The following is a 22,864-nucleotide window of genomic DNA, read 5'->3' as shown; positions in this document are numbered from 1 at the left end:
CTGCAAGAAAATAAATCTGCCAACTCCATGAACTTGGACATGGGTTCTCCCCAGTCATGCCTTCAGATGAGAACACAGTTCTGCTGCCCCTAGACTGTAGACTTGGGAGACCCTGAACAGGAGACCTGGCAAAGCTACCTGAACTCCCAACCTGCAACAAATGTGAAATAATAAATGTATGTTGTTTCAAGCCTGAATTTATGGGACTTTGCTACACTGCAATAGAAAACTAATCCACAAAGTGGGAAGAAAGTCTCTCTAACTCACTTTCTCTAAACTACTGAGCTCCATTTAAAAAGGTGGATGGTCTGCAAGTCACTCTCTACCTTGTAATTGTTCCCTTCCCTCCCTGTCCTCCCCAAAACTGCAGGGACAGAGGTCAGTGTGTCCTGGTCAGCAGGTAGAGAAGCATCATGAAAAGGGGAGTGCTTGGTACTCCCAGTTGGAGAATGTTGTCAACTGCTGACACTCCCATCACAGTGCTCCTGTGAAGGCAATAAGTTAGGGCTGGCCTCCAGGTGCTCTGAGGTGAAGGATGGTGAACAGACTCAGGTCTGGTATTTTCCATCCACATATGATACAAACATGGTGCTCCAGTCTGAAAGTCTCCCTAGAACTCCTGTGTTGAATCTTAACCCCCAAAGCTGATGGTTTTAGGGTGTGGGGCTTTTGTGAGGTGATTAGGTCACAATGACACCACTCTAACCCTTACAAAGTAGCCTCAGAGAGTCCCCTAGTCCCTTCTACCCTCCAAGGACCCAGCAAGAAGATGGTTGTCTCTGAACTAGGAAGCGAGTCCTCTCCAGAACCTACCCTGAATATGCCAGCATCTTGATCTTGGACACCCAGCTTCCAGAACGGTGAGTGATAAACATCTGTTGTTTATAAGTTCCCCTACCTGTGGTACACTGTGACAGCAGCCCGACTGAGACAGTGGGCAAAAGTTCTACTAAGACCATGGCCAGCTAGGAAAGTCAGCTGAAGGCTTGAGTGGTCCCTTCAATGTCATTTTATTTTCTTTTCTGCAGACTGGTGGAAGAAGGAAAAATCCCATAAAAAAATCCCAATTCTGGAAATTGTCAAGATGTTGGGAAGATGAATGAAAAACTTGCATAGATTGGGATGCCCACAGTTTGGACTTTCAGGGCCTAAAAGATAAAACAAAACAAAGCAAATAGGGCTTTTAGGATAAACACAATTGCCCTCTTGAGGAGGGACGAGGGAGAGAGAGGACTTCACAGTTGTGTATGGCAGTCATTCCCAACTCTGGCTGCACATGAGAACCACCTGAGGAAAGTCTTTAAAACAAACTCTAAAAAATTTAAGTATAACATAAATACAATAGAGTACACACTTCTTAAGGGTCCGGCTTGGTGAATTTTCACGAATGAGTCTTCCTGGGTGACCACAGTAAAGAACATTTCAGACACCTCAGAAATCCTCTTTATATTCTCTCCCAGCCAATATCCTAGCCACCCTGCTCCCACCTCCACGAGGGAAATTGTTATTTTGGCTTCTGACATCACAGAGAATAGCTTGGGAAGCTTTAAACAACACCAATGCTTGGGCCGTACAGTGGCCTATCTGGTCTAAGGAGCTGGGTGGGGCTCAGGGCTGTAGAGCATGCAAAGGGCCCAGTGTTCTGATGTGCAGTCAGGACTGGGAACAATTCCCTGGCTTAAAGCTGAGTCCCATTCCCTACAGGACAGCAAGGGAGGCCCCCGGACATTCTGGAATTCCCAGGTTCCTTCTAGGACTACAGCCAGGCTCCCTGGCCATCTTTGGATTTCACCTGTCAGGACCTGGGCCAGGTAGGGAATCACCTGGATGCTGGTGTGGCCACTGAGGCAGGTAGGTCAGGCCACGGATCTTGGTGCACATCCCAGGCCATGTGTAGGTGACAGTGGAGGTGGAGGGGACAGATAACACTCCACCAGGTCTCTACTCCTCCAGCACAGTACCCTTTGACATTTATAAAATGGATCTGACATTATAGTGAGAGTTTTCAATGTCCCTCAGCTTTTCATTCAAGTTCTCTCTCTAGCGTGATATGGAGCTGTGATTATCTTTTAGAAAGTGAGCAAGCGTCCCCTGGAGATCTCTGGAGACGTAAAGCCAGGGATCCCCAACAAGGGGTGGAGGAGAGAAAGAGCACAAAGGATATTAAGGAGAAAAGTCAAAGACAGACACTCACGTGGCTTTTGCAGGATGGCTTGACGAACCCAAACTTCTGGGTGATCTGGTTGGTCCTGAACTCTTGCCACTTGCCGTCCACCAGGGTCTGGGCTCTGATCTCGTACTTCACCAAGCGCTCAGTTCTCAGGCTAACGGGGCCGTGCTCATAGAGCAAGGATGGGAACCCCAAGTCAGTGTGCTTTACTCTCTGCAAAGAGGGTGATCCACCTTAGGCGGAACTGAAAGTGGGGTGACCCAGAGTTAGCAACACCTGGTTCATTGGCTCTCCCGCATAATGTGTGCCCAGAGCAAAGGGGTATTCCCCCCCAGGGCTCCATTTCCTGAGAGCTCCTGCTGCTGAGTCAGCTAGTAGCAGAGCCCTCACTCTGCAAAACTACTGACTCACAGACTGGGCTTTGGTGAACCCAGAAAAATGCCTTTAAGTCAAGCTGTACTGAATTGGAAGGTCTTCACGATTGCTTGGCCTGAATTTAAAAACCAACATAGTATTCACATGAGCATTTCAACGGGCGTTGTTACAGAATTCATCTCTCCCATCCAGTAAAATCCATTATGTAGGGAAGTGCCTGAGTCACTGAAGCCCAAGAACTGACGCAAGAAAGAGATGTGACTCACTCAAAGGTATGCGATGAGGGGTGGCAAAGCTGGGGCTAAAAACTCCCTTTTCTTCACTTACGCATCTGTCCATTTATCCATTCATGATACAAACATATCTTCCCTGCATTCCAGGTACTATGATTAGTAGTGATAAGAAAAAGATGAATGAGATATGGTTTCTCCAGGAGCTTGATGTCTTAGAGACTTATAAAGCAAATCCTAAGTGGAACACAGCAGTCCCCGGTCATAGTTGTTATGATCAATGTCATCATTGTCATCATAGAGTGCTTTATGGGTCAGGCCCTGATCCAGTGGCCTTTGTACAAATTAACACAGTAATACTGCCCACAGCCAAGTGTGGTAGGTTCTCTTACCTTCTCCATCTTAAAGCTCAGGATGCTGGACATAGGAGGTTCATCGGCTTGCCAAGGTCACACAGCTCACCATGCAGCTTGACTTTGACTCTCTGATCTTCAACACAGTGCTCTTCCAGAAGTCTACCAGGAGCACTGAGGCAAAGCCATCTGCCTTCCTGACTTCACCAGTGTCCTGTCCACCGCCCTGCTCTGACTCTCTCAACAAGACAATTCCCTCTTCCCTTGTGGGCACTATGTGTTACCTCCACCAAAGAGGGGCCATCAGTAAAGGATCACCCACCATGTACAAACTGATGATGCACTGAGCCCTGAAAGTGGAGTCAGAATCTAGAATTTAACCCCAGCTTTGTCAATAGAGACCATTCGTATATGAAGACTTTCAGTTTGGAAATCTCCCATCGATTAAACAGGCCAACGATAGCAAGCTCCCAAGGTTGTACAGATCAAATCATGTTGTAGAAACATTATTAATATCAGGCTTACAACACATTCCATGGTCATTATTAATGAGTGATAATCAATTATTATTGATTTAGTATGAATTGAATAATGATTTAATATGAATCTAAAAGACCGTTTCAGAGACACACCTTTTCTGGGCTCTGTCCTTCTTACCTGCATGTAAAAACTATAAGAGGTAGTATCATGTTTGATTCCCTTTATCTCAAAGAAGAATCCATATACGGCAATCATTTCTGAATGAGTTGTATACTCCTAAATTGGGAAGGATAAACAACAAGAGGAGCGGGGAAGAACTCTTCAGTGTTCAATGGCATGAGGACACAGTAAAAAAATTCTAGCTAAAACAAAAATGACTAATTTGACTGCTGGTTTAAAACACAACAGCAATTTTAGCCTAGGAAGAGCCAAATTGTAGTGACTTCACAAATCCCTTGGGTTAGCACTCAGTGACATATTAATTACTATGTGTGTCCTCTAGTGGGGTGAAGAATGCATTAGGCATGTTCTTAGATGTTCAGGGGCTTGCAGACCTTTGGAATAAAGCATCTGCTCCAATTTAATGGGCCTAAAAGACACTCCATACTCATGGTATCGTGAGGTGTCCTGACCCCTGAGGTCGGCAGTCTGTCTACTTAGGCAGGTCTCTGCAAGCAAGGGGGGAGACCCAGCCCATCCAGTGCTGACCCAGAGGGAGTTTCTGATGATAGATTCAGAGCCTCAAGTCCCTGGAACACAAAACCTTTTGAGATCACTACTGGGGAGGCTTTAGAAAATCAGAGAGCAGCAATTTCTTGGAGAACCGTGCCTATCCCAGGTAGCCCAAGATAGAATGCAGTCCCTGGCCTTGCATACTCCCTTAGGGACTGAGCACCCAGATGCCTTGCAGCCAAGCTCCCTAACCCCTGATGCTTGGATGTGGGGGAGGGACCCATCAAAATATCCACCCAGAATAGGTTCCCCCTTGCAACTATAAACACGGCTTGGAGTGGAATTTCTCATTGAGCCATTGGCAAGTCTTGATGTTTGTGGAGAAGAGAATGACCAATTCATCCCAGTTTGTCCAAGCTTTTCCTGGTTTTAGAACAGAAAGTTCTGCATCCCAGGGAAACTCCTCCATCCCTGGAAAACTAGGATAGTTTGGTCCCCCTCAAGGAGAAATTCTGGATGTGCACACCATGTCAATGAATGGCCTGTCCCAGGCTCCTGACTTGTGAATTTCATTTCCTAGGGTGTGGTGAACATGTAGGAGGAGACACGACAATTTCCTTTTCTGTCCTGGTCTTGCTAAGGGAGGGAAGAAGCGATTATACAGAAGTTCTTAACCAAGTGTGGAAGGGGACAGTCTTTCCCCTCGCTTGGGCCCAGTGGTCTGTACCTGATTAAAGAGCAGCCCGAATCTCATAGCCTGGGTGGCGAGATCTTTCACGTGGACCATGTCACCTCCATTCTCCAGCTGAAAGAGAAGCCCACGAGCTACCTGGACACCAGCGCCTCTCACCATCTGCACGTTGGTTCGCTGACCCCACAACACCGACCATGCTTGAAAAAGAGTTCTGTCTCTGGATCCCACACTTGGCCACCCAGCCAGGCTGCAGGATTTGTTGAAGCCTACCATGTGCCAGGTCCTGTCTCAATGCTTTGAGAAGATGCCAAGATGAGAATGGGAAACATGCCTGAGCAGTCTCCCCGGGGAAATAAAATGTGTACATAAATAGCCTGATCACTTGTAGAGGATGATGGTGGCCATAAAGTCAAAAGCATGATCCCGCATGGCAGCATGCATGACACTGGCAGCAGAGGGCAAAAGGAAGGAGGTGGGCTGGGTCAGAAGAACAGAAAGGGTGGGATGCAGGGGGGACTTCCTGAGGTGTCCAGCCCCAGGGACAGTCTCCCGCCTCAACTCTGCTGTTAGAGCCTAGATCTGAGTTATGTCCAGAGACGCTCGGTTCCATGGAGTAATTATCTGCTGTGCTGGGGCACTGGGCACTGTGGTTTGCACATGACAATAGGTGTTTGTTGGGCTGAATTGAGTTTTAACCAGTGACTCATAAATCCTCAGAACTCAAACACTGCCCTACTTCATCCCTAAAAATGCATGATTAGAAACACAAGAAATACAACAGTTTGCGTGGACAATTCACAAAGGGGGACATGCCACATAGAAAAAAATATTCATATTTACTAGTAATAAAAGAAATGCATAGAGAAAAACGAGATTTCATTGTTCACTTCTCAATTAACAAAAGTGATCCAAAATAAAAATGCCCCCATTGCTGATCATGTACAAAGGGAAGTAAGCTCATTCATTCCTGGAGAAAGAGTAATTTGGTCCTAAATGTTTAATATGTATCAAGAACAAAAATGAATGTTCCTTTTTGGGCCAGTATTTTCTATTCTTAAGATCGCCTGTAAGAAAATAATTCTGGGGTGCCTTGGTGGCTCAGGTCACGATCCCAGGGTCCTAGGATCAAGCCTGCATTGGACTCCCTCCTCAAGCAGGAAACCTGCTTTCCCTCTCCCCCTCCCCCTGCTTGTATTCCCCTCTCTTGCTGTCACTCTCTCTAATAAATATAATCTTTTATAATAATAATGAAAAAAGAAACAATTCTAAGTATGGTAAAATAAACTATCATGTGCAAATACGTTTCTCATACAGTCATTTATAGTAGTTAACAATTAGGAACACCACAAATTTTCCACTCTAAAGGAAAGGCAAAGTAGCATTGTTTAGAGCCAATGTTCTTGGTGGAAGAGTTTACAGTCAATAAACACAATGAGATCTTAGCAGGCGCTGTCTCTGGGCGATGGGTCTGAGGATATGTCTTTTCTTTCAATTTCTCTGCATTTAAAAAATTCCCAATAGCAAGCACATGTTACATGCGTGTCTCGGAAGTTTGGTCCAGAGGGCCATAGAGCCAGCGTTCCCGGACCCCATCTCATGCTCTGGGTCAATAGCGCGCATGCACGGGGTGCCTGGGTTCAGAGCCTGGGGTCCCCTCCCCCTCTAGCCTGCCAGGCTTGGCTTTACCCACTGCCCCAGAGGAGGAGCAAAAACCATCTGGACCTCAATAGCCCAGGGGTTTCAGATGCAAAACACATCTCCAGAAAAAGCCAAGTCAGAAAAGCAATAAATTTCAATAATTATTTCCTTGCTGAGCTGGAAACTCACTGCGTGGTAATGGTTGGCTGTAACTCGGATCAACCAGGACTCCGGGAAGAAATTAATGTGCCTTAACTCCTCCAGATTTTTGCCTTGGAAGAAACACAAAGAGAGCATTTTTATAGTATATTCATCACAGACTGGCAGAAGTCTAATTTATGGAGAAAGAAGGAAGTTGAGGGTTGAAGACTGGAGGGTCTAACCAGGGTCCCGGAGATCATAAGGTGCGTGGAGCCCAAATGGGATGGCACCGAGCATTTTCCCCCAGTGTTCACAGCCCCCTGGCCAAAATCCTGCCCTAGTAGGGCAGGATGGGGTCTGATCGTTGGGTGTCTTTGGGGTGTCTAGAAGCAACTTGGACAGAACTAGCTGGGGTCCACCAACTATCCCTGGGTTTTAGAGTTATCCATCATATCTAGATAATGTCCTTTCATTCGCAAAGTTCTCCCGGGGGCCACCTGGGCAGCCCCAAACACATTCCCTACTAGCTTCTGCCTCTTTCCAAGTCAGAGAGGCCTCTGCCAGGCCCAGCACAAGAGGCTGAGAAAGCCAAGCATGGAGCACAGACTCACAGGCTTCCCCCCAGCTGCTTGACCTGGAGGGGATGCTACTCTAAGAGGCGGCACACATGGCTAGAGGACACTCACGCAGCCCTTGGCAGCCACACACGCTTTAGCAATCCATACGGCCCTTCACCCACTATCATATTTCATGGAAGCTCTGACTATCCCCCACTTTACAGACAAGGACACTGAGACCAGAAAGGTACGTTACTTTCCCAAAGTCACACAGCTTGAAAGTGACAATGCCATCGCTCAGCCTATTCCTTCAACAATGCCTACTGGGTCTTTCCCAGGAGTGGCTGAGGGGTGGGGCGAGTCCCCAGCAGCTTCCCAGGAGGCTTACCTTTGATGATGCCATGCAGGCGAAGGCAAAGGAAGAGGGGCACCAAGCTCTGTCCTGCGTCCTGATCCAGAAAGGAATGCTTCTTGGGGAAGCTTAGCAGAGGGGAACAAGAGACTGTCATCAGACTGCTTTCTGGAACTGGTGAGGGGGAGTGGAAGTCACGTCAAAGAGACTGGTGGTTTCACCAGCCAGGAGTAGATGGGGCTTGGTTCTCTCTGGATGGGTGAGGGGTGTGGAAGCAGAGGGCAGCTGAGGCAGCCTGGGCGAGGGCTGACCCCAGAGGTTGTAATGAGGCACTGGTTCTAGTCCCCTTGCCATCCCCCACCGAGCCACGCCCCTAGCAGGTGCACAGAGCATACCCAGGAAGTGACTGACAGTAACGAGTTACTGTATAGAGGATTTTGAGATACATTTTCTCACTTGGGTCTCACAAACCTTTTGTGGGCCAGAGAGGGCACGTGTCTTCGGCTCCATTTCACAGATGAAAAACAAAGACTCAGTGAGGACTTGAACCTGGGACTTCAGGTTCCTCCTCTACACAGGCTGCCATTTCAATAGTGGCCAATGTAGACCCTTTAAAAGTGCTTGCTCGGGCACCTGGGTGGCTCAGTCATTAAGCGTCTGCCTTTGGCTCAGATCATGATCCCAGGGTCCTGGGATCCAGCCTCACATTGGATCCCTTGCTCAATGGGAAACCTGCTTCTCCCTTTCCCACTCTCCCTATTTGTGTTCCCTCTCTCTCTCTGTCTCTCAGTCAAATAAGTAAATAAATAAAATTTTTAAAAAGTATTTTCTGGAAGGATTAAAAAGAAGGAATGTGGGTAACGAGTTCTAGTAGCTGTTTCCCAATCAGACCTTCAGCGGTTACTGCCCATATTAAACTCCAGTTAATTTCCACACGTGGCTGAGGTCAGGGCTGGGTTGAGATCAGATTCCCTTTGAGAACACGCATACACGTAGACACACACCCACCACTCTTGTTTTGAAACAACTCGTTTCGTGAAAGGGTCACTTTTCACCAATGGAGACCACGGGGGTAATTTTTCCAAGTCCCTTTGGAAATGCAAAGTCATTCCTTCAAGGCAAATCCGTATGACACCAGCCAAGGGCTCTTGTAGATTATTTTTCCATGAATCAAAAGGGATGTCCAAATCGCACCCTGTCTCAGCCAGACTGAACGCACCATTGGCCCGTGTCCTGCCTCTGCTGGGGGTGCCTGCCAGCCTGCCGAGGACCATTTGCTTTCAAATGGGAATTCTTGGGACTCTCCAAGTGAGTGGTCCCAGGAGAGAGTGTAAGGATGCTGAGGCATTGTGGAAGGAGAGAGGGGCACAGCAACAAATGAGTTGATTCAATCCAATGATTATTAATTAGAATCTGCTGGGTGCCAGTCTCCAGGAGCGGACAGGTCAGGCATGTGTAAAGGATGGCTGATACTTATAGGAACGCAGTGCTAGTGATCCCGGAACCAGCCCTCCATTCCCTAGGGCAGGTGGAGCTGGGCTAGTGTGGGCCATACCAGGGCCCAAGAACACAGTATCTTAGCCAGACAAATAACACTCGATTGCCTCTCTCTCACCATTTAACCAAGGAACGAACTCCGTGCTATAACATGGGGTGCAGGTGCCAAGGAGGGAAGAAGGGGCTGGGCTGGCACAGTCCCTCTCGTTCCCTGTCAAGCTGAGTGCTCTGGGGAATGAGCCTGCACCCTTGGCAAGGGTTCCCACAGCCCGGCACTGCCCCTAGAGTGAGAACCTGCTGGAGCTGTGGGTTAAAGACAGTTTCAGCCCAAAAGGGAAAGGACAGTAAGAGGACAGCACTTCAGTGACTTGGAAGCCCCCAGGCACCAACTCTGCAGCTTTGTGGGAAGGAAGCCGAGACCCCTGAGTCTCCCTGGGGCAGGTGCTCAGACCTCAGAGCCCATCAGCCAAGAGCTCTCCGGACAGACCACCTCTCTCCGAGGATTCAGGGAAGAGCTCTGTTGAGATACGTGATTGGACTTTAAGATCCCTTTGGGTCACAGGGACGGGGCATTGGTGGCGGCCAACTTGCAAGGTCATGAGTCTGCTCATCCGTTGTCCAGCCATGCTTTGGCGAGGTGCCAGTCCCAAGCCAGCTGGCCATCAGTCACAGGACTGAGCCTCCCTGAGCTCGAATCCCTTTCTCTGTCCTGTGGGGACAACAGCCATGGGTGATGGTGCTGGGCACAGTACACCAGCGAGGACTCCCCATCTTGTGACCACCACCACTGTCCTCTTGTCCCTGGGAAAGGGACTTAGAGTCAAGCTGGCTAAGTGCGTGGACTTTGTGATCACTGCCACCCTGTAAATGGCCCAAGCCCGGGGCCACCTCCAAGGAAGAAAGTAGTGGCCTCTGCTGATCTTCTAAAATCAGAAAGCACGAGCATCAGGGGACTGTGGTCCAACACCTTGAACGAGTCAGTAGAGCCCCGCCCCTGGAGCCCAGCGAGGTCCACTGTCACAAAGCCAGGACTCTCTGAGGCCTCCTGAGGACAGCCTGGGGCATTTCCCCCCTCTCCTGGCTCCTTTCAGCTGTCCGGAGACAGAGGCTTCGACTGTCTTGGGCTCAACCATGAGCGCATTCACCCCACTTCAAACAAAGTGAGAAAATGCTGACACTAAGTCGGGGGCTTCTTTGCGTGGCTCTGCTGGTGAGATCGAGTGCTGGCGTGGGCCCCCTGGCACTCGGTGCCATGTCTGTGCCAAGATCTCTCTGGGTTTAGCACCGACTTTTCTGGGGCAAACTTCAGGCCATGGTGTCTGCCTCCTCAAGTTCTTCAAGAAACCCTTGGGTCATGACCCCTTCGGGGAGGACAGTTCCTAGGCCTTGAGACTGAAAGACACACCCAGGTTGGCTCTGGGTCCTGCTTTCAAGGGCCCCGGGGACAAATCCCCCACAGACTTCCTGAAAGGCAGTGCCCGGGACAAGTGCCCCTCTGACTGTCACAGGTTGTCATTTTAGAGCTGCCCTTCGCCACAGCCTCCTCACTTCCCCCATCCTGTCATATGTTGGTCATTTGCCCTTCCTGTGAGCATCTGACTCAGAGCCCCAGTACCCCAGGGCTTCATTGTAGCCTTAAAATATACCCTTCGGAATTCTGACCCATGGTACTCCACGGACAAGCCTCGGGGACTTTATGCTAGGAGAAATAAGCCCAACACAAAAGAATGAACACTGCCATTCCACGTAGGCGAGGTCCCCAGGGTAGTGGGATTCACAGAGACAGAAGCGGAGTGGTGGGTTCGCTGGGGCAGGGGGCTGGCTAGCTGTTACTGTTGAATGGACATAGGGCTTCCGTTTGGAAAGATAAAAACATTCTGGAGATGGAAGGAGGTGATGGTCGCACAATAGTGTGAATGTGTTTATTTATTGCCACTGAACACCCCAAAATAGTTAAAATGGTCAATTTTATGTTCTGCATGTATTACCATAATAAAAAAGAATGAGGGTTAAAATATCACTCCATTTCTATGAGCAATCCATGAAGTAATAGTTTACATTTTAAGGTGAAGTTTGAAGAAAAAAGTTACACACTTTGGGGCAATAACTCACAATGAGAAAGGAACACGGCTTTTTTCAAAATGGAACTCGGTATAGAACTGGCCACTTTCAGCCAGCCGGGAGCCAGGACCCGGTCCTCTTGGCTCCCAACCCCACAGCCCAGTACATGCAAATGATTCTGACTGCTGCCACCACCGCCATCGCCTAGTAGACACCCCTGCCCAATGAACTTGCCTCTGTCCCGATATGCTAATGTCCATGCAGGAAGGTCAGGTCCTCGCCCGAAGTCTCCCAGCCAGTTCATAGCAGGGGCGGGAGCCAGCCCCCGAGCTGCCATCTGCTAATGTACATCTTCTTTACTGAATATATGGTCTGGGTCTGCTTCTGAGGTGGGAAATGCCACAAGGACGGGGCTTGGTGTCTGTTTTTGCTCTCCTCCTCTCGGTGTTCCTGCAGGGCCGGGCGCTCCGTGGGCTTGCAGTATGTTGAGTGAATGAATTGGATGAGGAATTGGTCCCACCGACCTGGCAGCTTCCATCCTCCCATCCCTTCCCTCCACTCGCCCACAGAGTCTCCTCGAGGAGGGCCAGCTGTCCCCGTCCCCAGCGCGCACACGCGCACACGGGTGCACGCAGACGAGGCTATTACGTGCTGATTTTCCTGTGCTCATGGGAGTCCCACCTGCTGCCGTTGCCAGCTTATCTGCCAGGCCAAGTCCTGGCAGACATTCATTGAGACCCTGTTCCACGTCATCTTGACAATGAAGTCGGTCCTGACTGTAAGGGCCTGGTTGGCCAGAGGGAGTCATTTTGTGTTTATGTAGTGAACTTAGATTGACCCTATGCAGTAAACTTAGATTGACCCTGCCCCTCCCAGAGGAACTTACTTGCAAAGCCTAGATACAAGGGCGGGTCAGGCCAGGTGGAGACAGCCAATCAGTGGGGCACGCATATATCTACTAGGGTAAATTGAAATTCAATTGGCCACCTGTGTGTTACCTAGCAGTTTTTTTCTGTGTGTGGCAGACTTAGCATGACTGTGCAGAGTTCTCTGTGTATTGCAATCTCATTGGCTACCTGTGGATAGCCCGGCTAAAGGGCCTCTATAAAAGTACGTCTGTGAGGCTGGGAGGGGTCGCCTCTTTGCAAGTTTGATTCTCGATGCTTGGCGCGAAATAAAGCTTTGCTTGACCTTCGCTTTGTATCAGTCTCGATCCTTTGATTATGGACCCTAACACTGACCTTTGCCCCAAGGCAGAAGTGAGTCCAGAAATAATGGTCATTTGCTCTGCCCTTTGTAAGAACTCTTGAGTCAGACACTTCTCACCCCTGAGACCCCTGCCACATCTCTAATCTTGCCAAAGACGATGCACTGGGGCTACCCGGTTTGGGTGGAAAGCCAAGAAGCCACAGGAGGGAAGTGAAAACTTAGCAAGGCATAGGGATCAATGATATTTAGAGACTTTGAAAACAAAGGAGCTTCAGCATCCAGAGAGCCAAACTCTAGGGGAGCAGGGGCAGCGTGGTCAGAGCAAGAGAAGAAATAAAAAAGGGCAAGAAACACCAAAGTCCAACGATGAGAAACCCTGTTGCCCCCAGATATATCCACCTCCCTGCACAGGGCTTGGTTATCTGAGACAGAACCATCCGATAGCTCTCATGGCCGTGACTCATGGGATGTTTCAAAATGAATGTTCTGGTTAAGAGATCAGAGTTGTCACACCAGGGGTGCCCAGTTTCATGATGACTCTTTAATCACAATAGACACATGGCTGATGGCTTTCCTGTCACATAGCATCACAAAGCGTGTCCTTGGAAACATCAGTGGGCTCAGGTGTCAGAGATGTGGGGGGCCACGGAGTGGCTCTATGCCAAGGCTCCCCTCACAGGACATAAGGGGAGCATAGCGTTGGCTTTATCAGGCCAGTGCCCACTCACACGGTCAGCACGTGCTCTTGTTCTCTCTGCAAAGAGAAGCTCAAGGGAGGAATCTGTCCGGTGAGCAGGTGAAATCTGGGAGGGCTTCCTGGAGGAGTCCTTGGGTCAGACTGGGATAGCGCCAAGGAAGGAGGAGAGACTCAGCTGCAGAGCTCATAGAAATCTAGGAGTTGAGATCACGTGGAAATTGGCTTTGCTGGTGGCTGTCAATGACCTCCTCCTGGAGAGGTTGTAAGCCCACCGCTGGAACCCATCCTTGTGTCAGAGAGGGACCCAATTCGTGATCCATCAGTCCGTTAAGGATTAGAATTACAGGTCAATCCATGACTTTCCCTCAAAGCAGAGAATCTCAAAATAAAAGAAGTTCAGGGGATCCCAGGTCAGCTCCTACCCCACCACCATGTTGCTGATGGATCCTGAGCCCGCCTCTTGCCTTCCCCGGCCATCTGTCCCTGGATGGAGTTTACAGATGCTCCGGGAAGTGAAAGGGCAGACATTAAAAGTGTGTACTGTCAGGTTCTATTTATACAAAGTTCAAAAGCAGCCAAGACATCTTGAAAGGAAAGGAAGCCAGGATGTTGTTTGCCTTTTTCTGGGAAAGGTGGGGACAAAGATAAGACACTCCAGGTGGCTGGCCACATCTGTCTGTGGGGCTGGGTGCTGCTCACACTTTCTGGAAATCCACTTTGGGTTCACACACTTTTCAGTATGTATTTTATACTTTGATGAAAAATGTGCTTTTTAAAAAAGTGCAAAGTTTGCCTGCCTCTGGCTTTACTCCAACTGAGGAGACTTTCCAGCTCTCCTGGATGTCCTCAGACTGCTAACTGGAAAGAAAAGATGACTTTTCCTCTGTGGACAGAGGCAACAGCTTTGCTTACATTTTTTGTTTTCCTACAAGGAAATGTTAAATTTAATTCTGGCCAGTCTATTTGTTTTTCTAAATTAACCATTGCCAGAAAAGAGACTGTGGGTGCTGAGGGGAGCATGCGTGCATGTGTGTGTGTGTGTGTGTGCGAGTGTGTGTGAGTGTTCCCTTCCTATAATATTATACTTAGCAATGAAAATAAGTTGGAAGATGTTCATACACATCTAGCTAGGCAGAGAAACTTCCCTTTCCCCTTTCCATCAGTGTCCCTGGCATAGAGTGCGTGTTCAGTAACTATGTGTTGAATGCATAAAACATTGAAAAAAATCAATGAATAAAAGAAAATAGGAGAATAAGAAAGGCTTGGACCTGTGTCTTTATTTGCAGGCATTATTCAAATACCTTCTCTCATGGCTTGTTTTCTGGACATTGCTAAGAGAGATCAGAAAAGGGGCATCTGGTCTATTTTTACACAATCACTGCCCCAAGCCCTCCCGATGTGGATGTTGGGCTAGCCAAGACCACATCCAGCGCGGCAGTGTGGCTTGTCCCCGGGGCTCATAGGACCCCCCTTCCCCAGCTCAGATTCAGGCGGCTTGGCCCACTGCCACACGTTATCAAAGTACAGTCCCTTTGGGGAAGTCCCCATCTGGTGATGGCCTCAAAATGTCCACTCTGAGCACTGGGAGACTCCTTAATAAATCACTCAGCCATTTACATTACGTCACCAATAGTAGTAACTTTAAAAACTGGGCCAAAGGGTCAGCTTCCTTGATTCTCATTCCTAAGCCTACACATTGTCTCCCAGAGGCAGCTGTCTCATCTTTTAATGCCCCATGGCACAACCCTGTTGGCGGCCACAGAAGCATGGCTAGCTGTCCCCCTTGGCCTCATTGAACTGTGTAGTTTAGTTCCCCTGGTGACCCGGCTCTGGCCCAGGTCTATGAGCAGAGATGCCTTCTCACTGCCTGAGCCTTCAGGCCACCAGCCCCATTGGGCCAGCCGCCCCGAGGCCCTGCCTTGCTACGGGTCAGCCCCAGGGATGGGGCTGGCCAGGACGGGGTTGGCCAATACAGAGCAAGGGAACCACCACCGCTCGCTGCCGTGTCTGGGGTAGACATCGCTAATCCACCAAGACGTAATTTCTCCCTGAGTCTAGAGAAAGCCTTGGAACCCTTCCTTGTCCAGAACACCAAATGGGCACCTGCCACGAGTCACCTGCCTCTGAGCTCCATTACTCCTAGTTGCTACAGACAAGGCATTCTCTGAATTTTACTTCAGCCTATGAAGACCCACTTCTGTGAGGGGAACCAAGCTACGTGAAAACGATGGATGGGAACTCATCACTCAGTAAGCCCTTCCGTGCATAGCACGGGGCCGGGAAGCGAGGGCTGAGATGAAGGCCCACACCCCCTTCCTTCAAGCTGCTCATGATGCTCCTGGGGGTCAGGACGTATGTACCACCATGTGGTCATAAGGGAACTGGTCACAGAGGCTCTCCAGAGAGGCCCCGCCATGCACAGAGTGGCAGAGTGGGCAGAGCAGCCTGGGGTCAGGGAAGCAGGAGCAGCGAGTTCAGGAGATAACCGAGGTTCAGGAGACTGGGGTCCCCGGGCACATGCATTTGGGAGGTGGAGGCCATTGATGAGGGAGCACCTTAAAGGTGCCCCTGTTCTGGGGCAGGAGACCTGGGATGGGAGGAGAACCACCTATAATCCTAAAAATGGGCACATGGTCCTCAAGATCAGGGGTGGGCCCGGATGACTACAGTGAAAGGGCACTGAGGCCCAGATGGTTCGTCTCTCCTCCCTGGGGGCACAGAGCTTGCTGGAGGGGAGCTGGAGGGAAGGCAGGCCCCTGGGATTCCCTCCTGCGCTGTGTCTGAGAACATGGGGCCAGGAGGAGGTATGGACACCAAAAGGAAACTCACAAGTGGTTTCTAACCAGAAACGAGGTGGCATCGGGGGCTCGGGAAGTGCCATGAAGGGAGGTGTGGGCTCAAAATGGAACCCAGTGTAGATGCGAGAGAAATGGAAAAGCTAATGACGGAGGGGAGGAGCCTGGGGACCCCAGCTCAGGAAACCCAAGGACACACCCCCAATTCCGCGGAGGGGGCTACACACCTGAGAGCCTCATTCCCAGTGTTTCTCCCACATTAAAAACACAGTTTCCACATCCCAGCTCATTTCCTACCTCCTGGTTCTAAGCCGTTTCCAGTATGAGTGCTAACTTGGAGCCAAATAGCAAGTTTTCCTGGTGCGTGTGACTCATAGGAAAAAGTGTCTTTTGGGCTATTAAAAGAGTGGGGGGGGGTGGTTTAAGCATTTGTGTTCAAAGCAAATTATATAGAAACTAAGCAAAGTGCATGTCATTCTGGCACTGACTACCGCTTTCCCCAAATAATGAGGCAGGAAAAATGAGCTCTGTAGTTAACATCGTGCACAGATGTTCCAGAAAAGGATTAAATGCGTCAGAACAATGCAAATGAAAAACTTGGCTTAAACAGGTCAATCCGCTGATGAGTATGGGGCAGATGTGTTTATCTGTGAAACTCATACGTGCACAAGAAACGGAGCCTCTGGGCTTCCTGGGACACACTGGATGGTGCCTGGAGACCCCCTTCCTGCCAAGGTGGGGGGCAGGCTCCTCAACCTGACAGTGACGGTGATGCCATCAGTGACTTCCTCCAGGCAGAGCCTGAGGACCACCTGGGACTATCTTTGGCGACAGGACCCCCACACCCCACAGCCAGCCTGTGTGATAGACGTGAGTGTATTCACAAAGTATCAATTGAGGCTAGAGAGGTGCAAAACGGAGCCAGTAAACCACCAATTTCAGCCTCTCCCGACCCTGCCCTGCTGCCCACAAGCTACCACAGCTTAACAGGGGACTCTTGATTGAACAGAAAACTCACAGCAGAGAGCAGACCAGGGAGGGGAGGACACACTGTAAAGTCCTCAGCTAACAAAAACACTGAACCTAGAGGCAGCCTCAGAATCTTGCTTAACCCGGCATGCAGGGAGCTATTACTGAACCAGCTGGAGCGGACGCAAGAGAGGAATCCTATCAGCCATCCTAGGAATGGGCAGCAAAATGCCTTGGGATTCGCAGACCTGAGTTCAAGTCAGACCCCATCACTTGCGTCATCTCTGACAAGATAGTTCATCTCCACCTTGAGTTTCTTCATCTGTAAAATGGGAATAAAACCAGCCCCAGAGTCCAACTGAGATTACAAATACAAAGTGCCATTATCAGAATTATGGCACTTAACACATAATTAAATGGTGTCCATTAAGCTGAAATTACTATTTTTGACTGCTCTTTTGAGATCTAGAATTTCTAGAATTCATAAGTTTAGAGAGTATAAGAAACTGAGCTAATTCTATGAAAGCTTTGTGCATTCAAATGCTTTTCCATTTGTCTAGGAAATTCACGATGTCATCTGCTCTCATGAAACATAAAGGAGGATGACCTGGTCTCATTTAGACACATTTTAAACATGATGTTTTGAAGGTTTGGTAATATTTTTCTGAATGAAAGGAGTACTTTGTGCATCATGTCTTTTATTGGACAGAACAAGAGTTCAGAAGCACATGGTTATCTCAGGTTATAACACCTACATATTCGCATTTTCAAGTACTCCAAGGGCTCCAAGGATCCCGATAACCTTAAGTCCCATAAAGAAAATTGCATTCAGTGCACTCTGGGTGATGCTATGAAAAATCGTATCCCTGAGGCTTTTGCTCCAGGATATTATGAGTGTAAAAACCAGCGTATATGCATTTCATCAATCCGCACGGTTACGTTACCTTTTAAAAAACGCCAGCACAGTTTCGTGCACTGGAACCGTCTGGATTTTGTGGTTCAGTTGCAAGAAGACCCACAAAAGTAGTGTTTTCAGAAGATGAAACTCGTTAAAAGTGAACAACCTGGCCAAAATGAAAGAGAAGAAATTTAAGGAGTAGCAACAACTCAGGCCGTTTGTAAGAAAAAACAGAAAGTTAAGAGTGAGTTTAGGAAAGAGGAAACACCACCCCTGAGTCTGCAGGTCACTTCAGACAAAGAGATGTTAAATGACGTTCTCAAGGTCATGTTCTCAGGGTCACGGGACCCAGTGACCCATCGGTGATCCTTAGGGGGAGCTGGGATGTGACCCTAAGCAACCCACCCCCCACCGGCTGTGGTGCCAAACCAATGGCCGGCTTCAAAGAGACAGGAGTGCCCGAGATGTTTTCATCTGTTCTTTCATTTAATTCCGGACAATCCTGCAAAGTTGGGGTATGTTCCTTACTTATATAGATAAATTCAGACTGACCCTATATTTATGTAAAATTTTAATATTTCGTTCATTGTGGGGTTTTGCATTAATTTTGATTTTAAAATACTGCACCGCAATATACTTACCTCAGCAGCTGAGGTCTTTTGGAGCCCCTCTTAAGTTTTGCACTGAGATAAATGCCTCCATCATCACCTCCTAGTTCCAGCTGGGACTGAGGGCAACGTAACTGAGTTGAGTTCGCAGGACTGTGGGGGCAGAGCTGGGCAGGGGTCAGTCCAGCCCCAGGCTGGCCGTGGAGCCTCCCGCAGATGCTTGTATCCATAGACAGTGGTGACAGCAGGTGCTAAGATTTCCTTAAGTGGCATGCTGTTTCCTGTCACTGCTCTAACAAACCACCATGAACCAAGTGGCTTAAAACAACACACATTTATGATCTTATGGTTCTGGAATTCAGAAGAACACAACGGAGCTCACTGGGCTAGGATCAAGGTGTGGACCGCATTCTTCCTGGGGACTCTACGGAGAACCGTTTCCATGCTTTTTCCAGCTTCCAGAGGCTACCCACATCCCGTAGCTTATGGCCCTTTCCTCCATCCTCAGGCCAGTAGCACAGCACCTTCCAATCTCTTTCTAGTTCTCACTTTCCTGCCTGTGGTCTTCCACGTGCAAGGATCCTTGTGATTACACTGGGTCCCCCCGGGCGATCCAGCACACCCTCCCCAGCTCAAGGTCATCCCTCTGCAACCTTCCTTCCCCTTTGCCATGCAACTGAACATATTCCTCGGGTTGGAATGTGGACATTATCGAGCCGATGACATACACAGAGATCATTAGCACAGGGCCTGGCACGGAGGAGCGAGCTAACGAATGGCACCTCTGACTCCCAAGTGACAGGGCTGGGTCCTGGCTGTGGAGCCCACGCTTTGCCCGCAGTGACATGAGACTTCTTATCTAGAAACAAGTGGTGAGGAGGAGTGTCACTCCCTACAACGTCAACTCTGTAAACTAAGGAGGTCTCCCGGAGAGCTTCTCCAAAGCCTCCCACCAGCTTGATTATCTAAGAAGTCATTCCAGTCGGTCTTAATACCCTTGATATTTCTCACCATGAGCACAGGGATGGCATGTTTGGCTCCCTCACTTATCAGAGCCTCTGCATCCACCACTTTGAGTGGTCTTGGTGGGTGGGACCCAAGCTAAATGGTGACTCTAAAGGAAGTGGAAAGGTCACCCACCCACCTTTCACACTATTTCTGGCCACAGGAGAATGTCTCTTTGCTTTTGTTTTCAGGCCACCTACAGATGCATGGGCTTTGATGCTGGTTAGACAGGATCAAATTTGTCACTGTCTGGGCAATGAGGGTGAGAAGGGATGGGGGATGTCACAGAGCCTGTTAGTACATGATGTGCCCACACAGAACTCCGCCAGTCCACCAACCAGCTCTGGCTGGGGAGCTGCGTGACGCCTGGTACAGAATCCAAGCCCCAGGTCCCCAAACCCGGAGGTTCTTTGGGACCTCACCAGAGAGGAGCCAGCAGCAGCAGCAGGGGAGGAGTCCCTGGGGCTCCATGAATCAGGGTCTTGGTTTTACTTTTTTTTTTTTTTTTTTTTTTTGCGATGAGGATGGGATATGCCTGGTTTTACTTTTATTATGAAGGGTAATTGTTCAAATAAAGTCCTCTGTCTTTAAAGATTTATTTATTTGAGAGAAAAAGAGTGTGTGCGTGCGTCCAGGCGGGGGAGGGGTGTCAGGGCGGGCTCCGCACTGAGCGTGGAGCCTGACACAGCACTAACTCAGGACCTTGAGATCACGACCTGAGCTGAAACCAAGAGTTGGACGTTTAACTGCACCACCCAGGTGCCCCAGCCCCTCCATCTTTAGGCCAAGTTCCAGTCCCCTGAAGTACTGGTTCCTGCTGAGGACATTCTAACATATTTTCATTTACTCAAGAGCTCTGATGGCCTCACAGAACCCAGAGATCCTAAACTTCCCTCCAGCACAGGTGAACATCTGGGCTGTTCTACCTGTGTTTACAGGTGCTCAGTAGTAGCCATTGGGAGGTAAGTGGTATTTGTTCAAGAGAAAAATGTTAACAAGACACTGCTTGTCTTTTTTTTTTTTTAAAGAAAATTATACATAAATAATAAGGGCCCCCCTTTGAGTACAGACTATGAAGAAAGCTGTATCAGGGCAAACAAGAAAGCATGAACAAGGATCCCGAATAAATAAAAAAGCAAAATAAAACAAATGGCTATTAGGAAGGGAATGAAAAATTGCTCTCTATCCATTCACTGGAAGCCTGCACAACTTCAAATTGAAAATGCTAATTAGAGGGACGCCTGGGTGGCTCAGTTGGTTAAGCAGCTGCCTTCGGCTCAGGTCATGATCCCAGCGTTCTGGGATCGAGTCCCACATGGGGCTCCTTGCTTGGCAGGGAGCCTGCTTCTCCCTCTGCCTCTGCCTGCCATTCTGTCTGCCTGTGCTCGCTCGCTCTCCTCTCTCTCTGACAAATAAATAAAATCTTAAAAAAAAAAAATGCTAATTAGATAAGTAAGAATCAACGGAGAGAACACAGCTCCTGTGTCAGGAAACGAGGAGGCTGGAGAGCACTACGGTCACGATGAGAACATTGATTCGAAGTTTAAGGTTTTGTTTTTTTTTTTAAGATTTTATTTATTTATTTGACAGACAGAGACCACAAGTAAGCGGAGAAGCCGGCAGAGAGAGAGGAGGAAGCAGGGTCCCCGCTGAGCAGAGAGCCCGATGTGGGGCTCGATCCCAGGACTCTGAGATCATGACCTGAGCCAAAGGCAGAGGCTTTAACCCACTGAGCCACCCAGGTGCCCACGAAACGATATTACACATTATTTATAGACACGCACGTATGGAGTAAGAATACAATCACAGGACTGGGTTCATGCAGGCCCGGGACAATGGTCTGATTGTCTTGGGGAGGGGGAGAGGCTAAGAGGATGCTGGGAAGGGAGCATGGTCGACTTCTGCTTTGTTGGTGATGTTTTCTTTCTTACGACAAAATGTCACTGTTCATTTTGGGAGGGAGGTCCAATTGTGTGTTCTAGTTGCCTCCTTACTTTAAAATTGTTTTACAATAAAAACTAACCATCAATATCCTTATTGATCTTGATTATCAATAGGGAAAAATGAGTCCTCATGCAGAGCACAGCGGTGGGCCGGGCTGGTGATCAGCGGGGCTTTGAGGACTCAGACCTGTGTTCAAATCCCAACTCTCATGCTGCACGCAGGGAAACTGGGCCAGTCCTTTCATTTCCTACACATGAAAACGCAGGTAACAGCACCCATCTCACTGCGTGGCTGTAGGAGTTAGGCCAATAACCCACTCAAAGTGTCCTGTATACAAGTGCTCAATAGTTGCCATTAGCCAGAGAAGCATCAGCTTCAGGAAGAAACTGTTTGAGAGCCATGCCCTATGGTGCTCCAGATGTTGTGGGACTGGCTCACCATGGAGGACAAGGGTGACTTCTCCTGGGAATTCCTGAGCCCTCAGGACTGATGATGTCATGGGCAGGAAGCCCAGGAGAAGTGGACAGAGCCTGGGTTGTAGGGTGGCTTTCCATGTAGATAGGAACTGGACAGCTGGCGGAGTTTTCCACTTCTAAGTCTACCAGGAGCTTGGCTTCTAGAAAAGCAGAAGTTGGAAGGAAGCTTTCATAGTATTGGAGTTCGCGGAACAGGGTAACCTAGTGCTGACCTCTGAAGAGAAAGTGAACTGGCAGCCGAAGGCCCAGGCGAAGAAATGAAACACCAGAGGCCCCAGAGGTCAGGGAAGCGGTGTGTAGTTTACGCAAGGCTGTTTACGAAACCCAGAGGAAGACCAGGTCAAAGGGGCTTCAGAACGAGAAGGTGAACGGCCCAGAAGCTGAAGTGTCTGCTGAGATGGATGTTGTTCCCACGAGGCTTAGAGACCCACACACCATGACCAGAAGCTGGGGGACGGGCCGCTGTCTACCCTAAGTGGGCCCATGGGGATGGGCCATCCCTGACCCCTCATGTGCTGGCATTTCCACACAGCCCCTCTGGGACCATGTGACTTGCCAGGACAACCCAGCTGAGCTTTGGCTGCTGGGCAGCGTGGCCTCCGGAACAAATGACAAGACAGTGTAGTGTGGAGGGAGGGAGCCTGGACTTTGGAGCCTGAGCTCTGGGCTTGAGCCAGCCCTACGTTTTATTGTCCCTCTTATCCTTGGGACACTAACTGCACCTGTCACACAGGGCTGTGGGGCTTGAAAGGGACGGTGCACAGAGCAGGGCACCTACCCTAAGGGGCTCAATAAACGTGAACTCATCTAAAGGTTCTTTTTTTTTTTTAAATTAACATATATTGTATTATTAGCCCCAGGGGTACAGGTCTGTGAATCGCCAAAGGAAAGGGAAGCAAAGGCAAAAATGAACTACTGGGACTTCATCAAGATCAAAAGCTTTTGCACAGCAAAGGAAACAGTCAACAAAACCAAAAGACAACTGACAGAATTGGAGATATTTGCAAATGACATATCAGATAAAGGGCTATTATCCAAAATCT

The 22,864-nt window shown here is 49.0% G+C and overlaps 1 protein-coding gene across 1 annotated transcript in view; it reads right to left on the bottom strand.

Annotated features, from left to right (window-relative positions):
- BTBD16 (BTB domain containing 16) overlaps window positions 1-22,864 on the bottom strand; it is a 68,484-nt gene that overhangs the window by 24,869 nt on the left and 20,751 nt on the right. The window contains exons 10-16 of the mRNA XM_047703201.1: window positions 17,835-17,954; window positions 7,699-7,790; window positions 6,802-6,884; window positions 5,008-5,085; window positions 3,786-3,884; window positions 2,195-2,383; window positions 814-1,148 (exon numbers count right to left, since the gene is read on the bottom strand). Coding sequence (XP_047559157.1) covers window positions 1,080-1,148; window positions 2,195-2,383; window positions 3,786-3,884; window positions 5,008-5,085; window positions 6,802-6,884; window positions 7,699-7,790; window positions 17,835-17,954 — 730 coding nt within the window. The 3' untranslated portion in view covers window positions 814-1,079. The remainder of the gene's footprint in view (window positions 1-813; window positions 1,149-2,194; window positions 2,384-3,785; window positions 3,885-5,007; window positions 5,086-6,801; window positions 6,885-7,698; window positions 7,791-17,834; window positions 17,955-22,864) is intronic.

This window comes from Lutra lutra, chromosome 14, assembly GCF_902655055.1.
Source record: "Lutra lutra chromosome 14, mLutLut1.2, whole genome shotgun sequence".
Lineage (NCBI taxonomy): Eukaryota > Metazoa > Chordata > Mammalia > Carnivora > Mustelidae > Lutra > Lutra lutra.
This window is presented reverse-complemented; position numbering and strand designations above follow the sequence as displayed.